The 13912-nt window shown below is 36.2% G+C and overlaps 1 protein-coding gene across 1 annotated transcript in view; it reads right to left on the bottom strand.

The window, feature by feature from the left end:
• Positions 1-9238: 9238 nt before the first annotated feature.
• LOC139127207 (bifunctional purine biosynthesis protein ATIC-like) overlaps positions 9239-13912 on the bottom strand; it is a 30234-nt gene continuing 25560 nt past the window's right edge. Inside the window, 7 exon segments of the mRNA XM_070693120.1 lie at positions 9239-9468; positions 9471-9522; positions 11011-11106; positions 11660-11719; positions 11955-12063; positions 12703-12869; positions 13417-13545. Of these exon segments, the coding sequence (XP_070549221.1) occupies positions 9404-9468; positions 9471-9522; positions 11011-11106; positions 11660-11719; positions 11955-12063; positions 12703-12869; positions 13417-13545 (678 nt within the window). The 3' untranslated portion in view covers positions 9239-9403.

Below are 13912 nucleotides of genomic sequence, written 5' to 3'. Positions count from 1 at the left end.
GTGACTGTTTTTATGTTTGTTTGTATGTATGTATGTATTTAAATATATGTTAATGTATGCAAATTATTATGTAAATTTTATGCAAATTTCCGACATGCTTGCCCTTGATCCTAGGGGAGAACACTGCTGTAAGGTGTGTAGTACATTGATTATAGATGGTAGAGGGCGCCCATCAAGTGATTTGATGATTATAGATGGTAGAGGGCGCCCCATCAAGTGATTTGATGATTATAGATGGCAGAGGGTGCCCCATCAAGTGATTTGATGATTATAGATGGCAGAGGGCGCCCCATCAAGTGATTTGATGATTATAGATGGCAGAGGGGCCCCATCAAGTGATTTGATGATTATAGATGGCAGAGGGCGCCCCATCAAGTGATTGATGATTATAGATGGCAGAGGGTGCCCCATCAAGTGATTGATGATTATAGATGGCAGAGGGCGCCCCATCAAGTGATTTGATGATTATAGATAGTAGAGGGCAACCATCCAGTGTAAATGACTTCCGATGTAGAGATTGGTACTCCACTAAAACTGTAGTTTGACACATATTTGGCATTGAGATTTCTCTTGCAATGTATTCCTAGAATTCTGATGAAAAGTCAGACGGAGAGAACTTAATCTTGAACGGAAATTTTGTACATACAATGGAGCATCATGTTATCCTTGAACAACAGAATCTCTTTAAACAAGAGAAATCCCAACCAAAATGTGAAGTCAAATACCTTGTCTGTTGCAGTATTTATAATAATAATAATAATAATACCATGTTACTCTGAAACACTCACCTCTAACAAACTGACATATTGTTCCCGTCCAAGATTTTGTCGCCTGTCCATTTGTGAAAACAAGATTGAAGTATTTTCACTGCTGGTATGTGTGGGTCTTCTATTCATTTTAAAGTCTAAAAAGCTTCTTGAAATCATGTATTCATATGCCATGCCTACCCAAGTTTTGTTGTTCTATACCAAATAAGGCAATGTGTGATTGATGCAATATGTAAATTTCTGTGTTCCTTCCATATAAGGTATGATATTTAAATATGGCACAAATTCTGTGCCCTAATATGGTGACTGTATGTCTTTGTTTGGAAAATAGATGGAAGTGTAGTTATTTGAGATATCAAAAATTGCAATTATTTTCATTATATCAAATACTGCTAAATGTAAAGTACTAGGAACAGGCCTGGAAAGTCTTTTTCAAGAACAGAACTCAAAATTCCATGCCCAAACCAGTCCTCAGCTTATCTGATCAAGATATAAAATTTAGTTTGTCCTATTCTCTGATGACAAATACAAGCCTTTTCTTGTTCAGATGTTTTATTCATACGCAAGCTTTAACCAAGAGAGATACCATTTCATGTTTTGCTAGAAATTATGTCAATGTTACTTAAAATATTTAAATTTATTTTGCAGTTCCATGGCAACATGCTGACCTACTTTCACAATCTGTGACTTTTTGTATATGATTGGCAAGCTACTTTTATGCATATCATTTTTTGACATGGTGTATGGAATGTACATTTAGTCTGTGTGAGTGGATAAGGTACCATTTGTAAAATAAACTGTTTTACAGAGGAATTGCTTGTGTGATTTTTAGCTCCGCTGTCAGCGACGCGGAGCTTATCAAATAGGTTGATTATCCGTCGTTGTCCGTCGTCCGTCGTCCGTCGTCCGTCGTCGTCCGTCAACAATTGCCTTCTCCTCTGAAACCACAAGTCCAATTGCTTTGAAATTTTATATGCAGTTCACTTGGGGTGACCTCACTTCAGTTTGTTCAAATCATGGTGAAATTTGCATATTTGTATTTTTGGGGCATTTTTGGTGTTTTTGGTAAAAAAATCTTCTACTTTGAAACCGCTCGTCCGATTGCTTTGAAATTTGATATGCAGTTTGCTTAGGGTGACTTAAATCAGATTTGTTAAAATGGTGGTGAAATTTGCATATTTGTATTTTTAAGGCAATTTTTGTCATTTTTGGTAAAAAAATATTTAAAAATCTTCTTCAAAACTACCAGTCAGATAGCTTTTATATTTGGTACATATGTCCCTAGGGATGATCTATTTCAGATTTGTTCAAATTGTGCAGAAATATGCAAATTTGCATTTTTAAGGCAATTTTTGCCATTTTGGTCAAAAAATGTATTTCTCAAAAAGTACTGGTCTGACAGTTTTGAAATTTGGTATACAGGTTTCTATAGATGAACTAAGTAATATATATTGAATTTCTGGTGAAATCTGTAATTTTGTATTTTTGGGGCAATTTTTGCCATTTTTGGTCAAAAAATGTGTATTTCCAAAACTACTCACCTGATAGCTTTGAAATTCTGTATACAGGTTCCTACAGATGAACTAAATGATATTTATGGAAACAATGATGAAATCTGCAATTTTGTAATTTTGGAGCAATTTTTGCCATTTTTGGTCCAAAAATGTGTTTCTCATAAAGTATTGGTCTGATAGCTTTGAAATTGGTATACAGGTTTCTACAGATAAGCTTAGTAATATATATTGAATTTCTGATGAAATCTGTAATTTTGTATTTTTTGGGCAATTTTTGCCATTTTTGGTCAAAAAAATGTGTATTTCCAAAACTACTTATCTGATAGCTTTGAAATTTGATATACAGGTTTCCATAGATGAACTAAAATGATATTTATTGAAATAATGATGACATCTGCAATTTTGAATTTTAGGGCAATTTTTCTCATTTTTGGTCAAAAAATGCGTTTCTCAAAAAGTACTGGTCTAACTATTTTGAAATTTGGTATACAGGTTTCTATATATGAACTAAGTGTGATATTTTGAAATTATGATGAAATCTGCAATTTTTATTTTTGGGGCAATTGTTGCCATTTTTGGTCAGAATATTTTATTCTCAAAAAACTACTCATCAGATAGCTTTGGTTGACATGTTCTTAGGGATGATGAATGTGATATATTCAAAGTATGATGAAATCTTCAATTTTGTATTTTTGCAGCTTATTTTAGCCACTTTTTTCTGGCCACTGCATTGAGTTATCATCATCATTCTTCATCAACATGTGTCAAAAATAGTTATTCTGTACATAAACACAGCGGAGCTATATCGGCCGCTAGGTCGCTTGTTATCTCAAATGTGAAAGTTTTTTTCAGCTTGCAATTTTTGCCAATTGCACAATGCAAGCCAGTCAACCTTTCACAAAATTTAAAGTTTCCTATAAATGAGTTGTCTTGGAAATGTGGCTGTTCATTTCTGTGGCAGCACCCCTTTGAATATTACCTGTTATTAACAGTACTACAAAAGATAATTGCTATCGTAGACTGAAGTTGTTCCCATATAAATTATCTTTGAAGTTCTGAACGATAGAATCCTAGAGATAAACTTATTTTATGCCCCGTAACCCATGAATATTGGTAGTTACACTTCAAGTTAGTATTTTTTTTTTCATTCTTGGACCAATTGTATGTTCTCAATTCTCAAAGTAGCCGACCATAGTGTAGACTGACCCTTCATAATATGTACACTCACTCAGTCTCAATACAGATTTTGACTCAGTATATGATCGACTGGTTTACCCACACCTTATCATGGTTATACCACTCTCCGCTTCGTGCCCATTGTTCAATCCATGCTTTCTAATTTCCATAACTGAATGTTTTATAATTACCACCTGGCTTTCTTTGTTTAAAAGTGTCCGATTTACCAGTAAATCGGACAGTTCGTTTGTTCAAAACTGTCCGGTTTACTAGTAAATCAGACACTTTTAAACAAAAGAAAGTCACGTGGTGACGAGTCAACAACCCCCAAAAGCGACATATTGATCAGAAGAAATATATTTCATCTTCAAGTACACAGCAAAGAAACTTTCAAACTAGAAGCATCAGACTGAATAAATTGTCTCAAAACCAATTACAAGTCATCATGAGTGAAATAACGGTATCGATTGCAAATATCACTATGTTGTACGGAAAGGTTACTGTTATTATGATCATTCGAAGGTGAAAATTACGATTTCAAAGTCACTTGTCAAAACTGAATGTAAAGTTTTCTGTCCTCTTTGGTAAAAGTTACATTGACAGGCAAACACACAGTACCACAGTCATTGTGGTCTGGACATTGTTTTGTTAGTACTTGCAATTTCAGTTTCAGGAGTGACTTTCTCTGACGTGGCGGTGTAGCTTGGATTTCCGATTGTGGCGGTCGGCACCGGAGTGACAGGATGATTTTTCTTTTCCATCTTTGGCTTGGGTGGTTGAAGAGCATCGGATACAGCTTTCACTTGTTCTTCACTGAACTTCTGTGTCCAGTTTGTTCAGTTATCAACTGCTCGTCAAACTCTTGACGATAAAGACTCGTCTCCTGTGTGACCTGTCAGCATACAAATTTTAAATATTAGAAATTGTAAAGTATTTTGTCAGCAAATACTACGCAGTTAGTGACTAGGGAGTTTACGTTTGTTTTTCTGTTAAACATTTCAATAGAACGCATACATTACTTGCCTTTCCAGAATGTCCAGTGAAGTAGCCAAAAATTCCTGCTTTGGTCGTCGTTTCTTGGCAGTATTTTCGCAGTGTATGAACTCCAAACTTCTGTTGAGAGAATTTCACCTTCCCGTCTGTTGCTTTAGCAAGAGGTCGTCTATAAAATGGCCCTTTCTTTGGAATATACGACCAATAGGTCTGAAACAATTTCACAACACAACGAGGATTTTCTGGTTGAATGTAATGTTTGATGGTCTTGAACTGCTGACCAGGTTTGCGATATAAACCACCCTAATCAGCTTTTGTAGGTTTACAGTGAAAGCCCACATATTCACCGATATGGTCGCCCTGGAAAGATAATTGATCCACAGTTAAACCTGAATGTTCATCAGCCGCACGTAACCCAAATATCTTGCACATGTAGAAGTACACCGCATAACTCAACCTGTTCACCCCTGATTCCCAGTACACAGGTCCACGCTTACCAATGATAACAATGGGTTTGGACCAAACCATGGTGATGAAAGGGTTAAACCAAGTGCAGTCGAAGTATCAAAGGAATGCTGCCACAGTTCTTCTTCGTGTTCAATAGTGTACCGCTGGGCTTGTTTTTTCACTGTACCAATACCTTCGCGTGAAAGTTCTTTCATGACGCCGTCTAAAGTGTTTCTCAAACCAAGAAATGTGCCATTGGTTTTGTCCATAAAGTTCAAGTCAGAACAGTTGCAGTTATCTCGAAGATGACGTGCTATCGAACAACATAGCTGTTTCAGGGAATCTGGAGGGTAGCGGTTACCATTCTGCCGTCTTGCTTCAATTACAAATTTAGAAAGCCAGTAATTGAGTTCCTGTGCTTGTATTCCTTCAGTCAAGGGTGGTACATATTCTGCAGGCTTACCTGTGTGACCAGCTTCATTTTCAGAGAAAACATTTCTCTGAGCCATCCATTCGTTCCATGTCTTTCCCCCCCAACGGTTCATTTTGGCAGTGTTGTCAGGAATACGTGATTTCTGGTAATGTTCCACATCTCCTCGGCCCTGCGGGCCTTGGAGTTTTACCGGCAAACTGTACCGTTAAATTCCGTAAACCGCCTCCTACTCATCCGCTTACCAATAGTAAATTGGTTTATGGACTCCTTAGGGGCCACGTATAATTAAAACACGTGCACCGCTAACGCAACTTCCACTTTTAAGGGAGAGGGTGTTTTGCTCTATTTTGATTACCGTGCACAAAAATCGTACTACATGTTTTTATATCCCAACGTTTCGCAACACATTTTTAGCTACTATAGACTATAGTCTATAGAAGCTATTGGGATGGGTATCCGTCCGGCGTCCGTCTGTATGTATGTATGTATGTCTGTTTGTGAGGCGTCCATCCACTCAAATATCTTGAGAACTGCAATACTTACTGATTTGATATTTGTTGTGCAGATGAAAAATGATTTTGAGAAACCTTTTTTTTTAATTTTTTGATGTTGAAAATATGCAAATTAGCGCCAAAAAAAGGCGTTTTTGGTAAAAAAATCTTCATAACCACTGGTCAGACAGCTTTGTTATTTGGTATACAGGTCCCTAGGGATAACCCAACTTAGATTTGTTCAAATTGTGATGAAATATGCAAATCTTTATTTTTAAGGAATTTTTTTGTCATTTTTGGTCAAAACTTTATTTCATCAAAACCACTTGTCTGACAGCTTTGATATTTGGTATACAGGTTCCTACAGATGAACTAAATATGAAATATTGAATATATGATGAAATCTGCAATTTTGTATTTTTGGTGCAATTTTGCCGTTTTTGGTCAAAAAATGGTTTCTCAAAAACTACTTGTCTGATGCCTTTGATATTTGGTATACAGGTTCCTATGGGTTGTCTTAGTGTGATATATTGAAATTTGATGAAATCTTCAATTTTGTATTTTTGGATCAATTTTTGCCATTTTTGGTCAAAATATTTGTTTCTCAAAAGTTACTCATCTGATAGCTTTGATATTTGGTATACAGGTTCCTAGGCTTTATCTTAATGTAATATTGAAATTATGATGAAATCTTCAATTTTGTATTTTTGCAGCTAATTTTGCCATTTTTGGTCAGGCCATCCTGAAATGAGCTATCAAAGATATCCACCTTCTTCATCAATACATGTGTCACAAAAAATTATTCTCTACATAACACAGCAGAGCTCTGTCGACTGTTGGGTCGCTTGTTTTTTCAAAACCGCTGGTCAGACAGCTTTAATATTTGGTTTACATGTCCCTAGGATGACCTTAGTGAGATAATTTCATACAGTCAGGAAATACTTAATTTTGTATCCATGTCTATAGTAGCTTCAGGGACTTTGGCCCTATGTTTATGTATTGCAAAATATTGCACTGTATTGTTTGGGGTGTAACAGGCCAGTGTTGCATTGGCACTATGATTCTTTTGACATACATGTGGTTCAGTGCACATGTAAAAAAACGTAACAATCACTTTGGATACACTTTTACAATTCATTTCATTCTGATGATTGCATCATTGTCAGTTGCACTGAACAAGGATTGATTCTAGATGGGTATACCGGGGTGGTGGGAGCTTATGCATGATTTCCTGGGACATAATTACAGATTGTAGGTATGCTGATACAGAATGACGCTGTGTTGGATTTTTCAACTTCGGAACTTTTGTTTAGTGGTTGGGATTGGTTGGGGGGGGTGGGGGGGGGGTGAGGCCAAGCACAATTAGTTGTGTTTACTCTCCATGATTCCCTCAAAACATTATTTTGCCATCAATCCATTCATATATGTGTTTTGTGTTTTTCAGTGTCTCTACTAATGACAGAAAACTACAACTCCTAAAAGTTAATCTTTCAACCGTTTATTAGATTCAATTTCAATTACGTAATTTTCATCACATTATACATTGTCAAAAATGTTCACTTTGTACCAGATGAAGCATTCAAACCTTAACACATTGTACCACATAGCAACCAGAGTGTCTGCATAGCCACAATGATGCATATCTAATACACATTGATTCTCAGTGATAATACGATGCTTGATGTGACACTTTGGTACAGGGCTGGTGCAGGGAATTTTCAAATATTGCATAAAACTGTTCACTCCTATTCCCTGTTGACATGTACACAATCAACATTGATTACAATAAGCTAAACCATTGTGGTGAAATGGGTTAAACTGTCTCAGACTTCAGAAGTATCATGAACACACTGACTGAAAACTGTATTTAGGACTTGTTAGACAGCAAGAAACATTTAGTCTATAAAACAAAACATCTTTCATTTGATATTTCCCAGTCTGAATGACTCTCATTTCAGAGTGCAATTACTGCACTCCAAAAATAATTCAATATCTGGAGTGAAATAATTCAATGTTTGAAGGGAAATAACTCACTAAATGGCAGTGACATCGCACCAAACTGTGCAGTAATTCTCTTCAAATTGTTTGTTAACACCACCAATCTTTCATCATTTAAACTGGAAAGCCCTCTATCATACAAAAAACAAGAAAGCTGAAAACAACAAAATCAGGACTGAAATCCATAAGAACTAATTACCAGTTCTGATTTTCTTGAAAAGGAAATTCTTGCTGCGAATACAGCCACACATGATTAGAAGATCTCTAGTAGCAAATGAACAATGATCTATTTTACACTAGATACAAACACTCTGCTAAAAAGGTGTGAAGTATGCTTTGTGAACAATACCAGTATACTTGTCTTACTGGAGACTCGTGTGACAAAACTACAAACGCTATTGTGACCAGTGTTGAAGTCTATGCTGCTTTACTTCACAAATCTGGAGGCAGCGAAAACACAGAAACTTTTTCAGTTTTGGGGTGAAATGGATGTTGTGAAAAGCACAAAAGATGTCCAAGAATCCATAACTTGGGCTTACAAAGATAATTGTTACCGTCTTTTACACTCAACAAATGTCATAATGAAATCGTCATGGCAAACAAGTAACTTTAACACAGTTCTTCCAATCCACTACAGCAATTGTGGAACAAAGTTTTACATACATTTGCTGAATGAAATGCTACACCGATATTACTGCAGCAAACATAAATAAAGAATAAAAAAAAATAAACATGGCAGTTCAAACTCTTTGAAATGACAAGAATCTAAGCACGTGCTTGAAAAATTTAATTTTGAATGTCACTAATGAAAATTATTAGTATGCACATGATATATGAAATCATCCCCTAACCTATCACCAACAGCCACACAAACAACTTCCGTTATCCTAATAGACCACACTCCAAACAGTGATGGCACCTGACTTGAGGCTTTCACTCACGACTCACAACTCACTCTGCATAACACACTGGCCTCAATATTTCTACTCATGTCACAATGAGATGCACTCATGGTGGCATTCTGAGTTCACAATGTCTTCCGAACATGGCATACTAGTATATATCTAAAAACAAAATTTTTGGACTAATGTGCAGCACCTTGGAAACTGTTACCTAATTGGTTGGCTCAATCTGACTTCCTAAGTTGCTGTGAACAGTCACAATTGGACCAATCAGAAGCCAGATGCACATCAGCAGAAATGTTTTGATTGTTCTTTGAGTGATGTAAGCCTTTCTCGGAACACAAGCTCTGTGTTTGGAGTGTGTACTAATACAACGGTTGTGTCTGCCAGTTTTCAGTTTCCCCTTTCTAACAATTGTATCACTACATCTAACTTGCATTGAGAATTGTGACGATTTTAACCAATTCAGCCCATCTGTAAATAATGCATCTTTTCACCTCATCTAGAACCCCCTACATATAGCAATGAATTGATCCAGCCTAGTGCTGCAATATAGACCACTGAGACTGTTCCACTGTAATGCAAGGGGTGACAAGGCTTAAGCCATTTCAAAGATCACAGGTTATGAGTGTCACAATGCCATGATGTTTGAAACCAGCACAGCTTCACTGATTTGAGATTTTTAATGATGGAACAGACGTGTCTTGGTGAACACCAATGTAATACCATGCTCATCACAAGCTTCTTGATGATTTGGTCCTGGGCAGCTCCAGAGGGCGATGCGATGAACTCAACACCACTCTGTGAAACAAGACATGGTAAGAGATATTGGAGTCATCGTTCAATCGTGAAGATGATGAAATGCTGTGAATAATTTTTGTTAGTAGACTGAAAAACCTAATCTTAAACATTTTCCTGTCATCACTCTCATGTAATGCTTTATCATCAATTATCTCAATTTAAAGATTGATACAAAAACAACACAGTTTATCATCACAATATACATTGAGTACAGAGTACATAGTTTATCATCACAATATACATTGAGTACAGAGTACATAGTTTATCATCACAATATACATTGAGTACAGAGTACATAGTTTATCATCACAATATACATTGAGTACAGAGTACATAGTTTATCATCACAATATACATTGAGTACAGAGTACATAGTTTATCATCACAATATACATGAGTACAGAGTACATAGTTTATCATCACAATATACATTGAGTACAGAGTACATAGTTTATCATCACAATATACATTGAGTACAGAAATACATAGTTTATCATCACAAATATACATTGAGTACAGAGTACATAGTTTATCATCACAATATACACTGAGTACAGAGTACATAGTTTATCATCACAATATACACTGAGTACAGAGTACATAGTTTATCATCACAATATACATTGAGTACAGAGTACATAGTTTATCATCACAATATACATTGAGTACAGGGTACATAGTTTATCATCACAATATACACTGAGTACAGAGTACATAGTTTATCATCACAATATTCATTGAGTACAGAGTACATAGTTTATCATCACAATATACACAGTACAGAGTACATAGTTTATCATCACAATATACATTGAGTACAGAGTACATAGTTTATCATCACAATATACATTGAGTACAGAGTACATAGTTTATCATCACAATATACATTGAGTACAGAGTACATAGTTTATCATCACAATATACATTGAGTACAGAGTACATAGTTTATCATCACAATATACCGGTACATTGAGTACAGAGTACATAGTTTATCATCACAATATACATTGAGTACAGAGTACATAGTTTATCATCACAATATACATTGAGTACAGAGTACATAGTTTATTATCACAATATACATTGAGTACAGAGTACATAGTTTATCATCACAATATACATTGCATACAGAATACACAGTTTATCATCACAATATACATTGAGTACAGAGTACATAGTTTATCATCACAATATACATTGAGTACAGAGTACATAGTTTATCATCACAATATACATTGAGTACAGAGTACATAGTTTATCATCATAATACATTGAGTACAGAGTACATAGTTTATCATCACAATATACATTGAATACAGAGTACACAGTTTATCATCACAATATACATTGAGTACAGAGTACATAGTTTATCATCACAATATACATTGAGTACAGAGTACATAGTTTATCATCACAATATACATTGAGTACAGAGTACATAGTTTATCATCACAATATGCATTAAGTACATAGTTCTATTATTCTTACCTGATATGCCCTGTCAATGTTATCTCTGAATGGAAAGAATGCATCAGAACTCAGCGCTACGCCTTTCAACTTAGCGGCCCATTCTTCACGTTCAGCCTATAAATATCCAAAAAGTGAATTAGTGCCCTGATATTAGTGTCTTATGGAGAATGTCCCTGTGTATTGTGAGACTGGGAATGACTCTATGCATACAGTTCTGATGTACTGTAATAGATGAAAACTTGTAATTCAGACAAAAATATACACACTGCTGATGTCAATTTCGACAGAAATTCAAATTTCATTGTTGTAGCACCACTGGATTAGAGTTGCAGATAAGAATTGTTCTGAGTCTTGATGAGTGATTTCATTCTTTTTTCGTAAAACATTAATGACAAAAAGGATCATTGCAATACTTATAAGGGCATTGTAAAATAGCTACTATTTCAGACAAAACTTGTTTTTGCCCATTGATCGTACAGCTACACAATTACATGAAATAAACCCTACTGATCAGAATAACGCCATGTACATAAATTACGTTAATCTTTTAAATTCATAAACCTGATTCAACCTGATTATATACAAAATCAAGCCACTTTCCACAATGATGCAATTACAATTGAAAGAACAGCAATGCTACAAGAAATGAATAAGAACAGATTTTTACCTTAGACAGCTGTTCAGGTGGTGTTTCAAACATGGCTTCCCATGATGCTTTGTCCATATCCTGTAATCAAAACCATCAGAAATTACATCAATCAGTTATTAACATCAAATTTTTAGCAGATTTTATTGTTAGGCATATCTTCATAGTATATGGAAAATGAGTTACATTTTATTAATTGCAACAACGACACAGTCAGAAAGATTGAATGGTGACTGTTGGAAACTACACTGGTAACTGACAGTAACTACACTCACAAATATCTGATACAGGTCAAAGGTCGATTCAATACACTCACCTGTCCCACAGTTCCATTGACATAGATATCAATAGCGTTAGATCTCTCAGCTCGTTTCACACCTTGTTTAAATTTAACTTCTAGAACCTTGGGATGCTGACGTAACCACCTACAATGCAATGAAAACTGATGATGCTTAAAGCTGCAATTTTCAATCCCAGGTTCTGGCATTAGTGGAGTTCTCCTCCGAGTCAAACACTTGGCCAGTACGATGTTTGATTTCTATAACATTAATTACACAAACTGATCTCAACCTTTTGGCACATTTTGCTAATCCTGCAAACAGAGTTTATACAAGCGTTTGATTGACGATCGGTTCAAATCGCCAACGGTCATTGATTCCCCACCACCAACGCTCGAATTTCCTAAAAATCATCTTCCAGTTGTGTTAGAATTTGAATATAACCACAGAGTTTAATCGGCAGCAGCTTCGCACTAACCGCTCGGCAGTCTGTCTGCGTTTTTGCAGCCGGAAAAAACCCTAAAAAGTGGCATTTTCTGGAGCATGTGCACATGTGTTGCTTATTTGGTGTCCACTTACACAATGAATGCCGCATATAGCTTCATGCTCTTTTAAAGGGAGACTCCGGCTTTAAGAAGATAATGCCGTATCAGTAATGAAACCAATTGATAGAAGTGTTATGCATCCTTTACCTTTTAGGTGTAAATAAATGGAGCACCTGCCTCAGAACACTCAGTTTTTGTTGAGGGTGTTTGCTTGGCTTTGAGTAATTCTTTGCACACTTACCAATTATTTGCCTTATCACCAGCCAGTCTGGTGCAGTGTATCCTGGATTGTTGTCCAGCTCCTATTCCAATCACCTGACCATCTCTGGCATAGCAGACAGAGTTGGACTGTGTGTATTTCAATGCTATGGTGGCTACAATCAGATCCCTGATTGCAGACTCTGGTAACTGGAGATGAAACACAGATAAGTGTCAGACAAGTCGGTCTCAAGTGACCATTATATATTATTGCCTGAATACATGGGTTTATATGCCTCAGAATAGGTGCCAATTTGCTTGATGCCGGGAGGGCAAATTGTCTCCTGCTGCGTGGGCACATAAACCCATGTATTTAGGCAATAATATTTTTATTACATGCTTCTTCACAATTAATGCTACATGACATTTATTTACATGCAGGAAACCTTTCCCTACATCATTCACTAGGCCCGCTAACTTCCCAGATGTTCCTATCAATGCACTGCTCTGCAATCACATTGAGGCATGTAATAAGGAGTCATGTGACCAGTAACTCGGCGGTGATTGGTCTAAAGTAATCACCCAGGTTTCGCTGATCAATACGTATGGTATCTACGGACTTTATCAGCAATTTACAAGGACTTTTGAGATTGAAAATACCATTTTGAGACTATTTTCACAGTTTATCATTTTTGTTGAACATTGTGCCTGTCATATTTATGATATTATGACCAATAAGTTTGCAAATTTTACTCACATCTTTCTTGTCTGTTGCAATGTTGGAAAACATTTCTTTGTTGATGACTGCATCATTGTGTCTCTGTTCCATCTGAAGACCAAACAGAGTTCTTGTTTCCATGGTAACAGGCTCATAATCTGGATCCATCTGCAAGGAGGGGGAGAAAATATACTGATGAGATTCGGAAGGAAGGTGGGTGATGATAAATGGGAAAGAGCAATGAAGGGAAAATAAACTGGAAGGAAATTTGCATATACACATACTGTACTTCGCATACACACATACTGTACTTGGCACTCACACATACTGTACTTGGCATACACACATACTGTACTTGGCATACACACATACTGTACTTGGCATACACACATACTGTACTTGGCATACACATACTGTACTGGCATACACACATACTGTACTTGGCATACACACATACTGTACTTGGCATACACACATACTGTACTTGGCATACACACATACTGTACTTGGCATACACACATACTGTACTCGGCAT

Source organism: Ptychodera flava, unplaced genomic scaffold (genome assembly GCF_041260155.1).
Source record: "Ptychodera flava strain L36383 unplaced genomic scaffold, AS_Pfla_20210202 Scaffold_29__1_contigs__length_4469600_pilon, whole genome shotgun sequence".
Taxonomy (NCBI): Eukaryota; Metazoa; Hemichordata; class Enteropneusta; family Ptychoderidae; genus Ptychodera; species Ptychodera flava.
The sequence above is the reverse complement of the archived record's forward strand: the minus strand, read 5'-3'. Positions and strand labels throughout refer to the sequence as shown.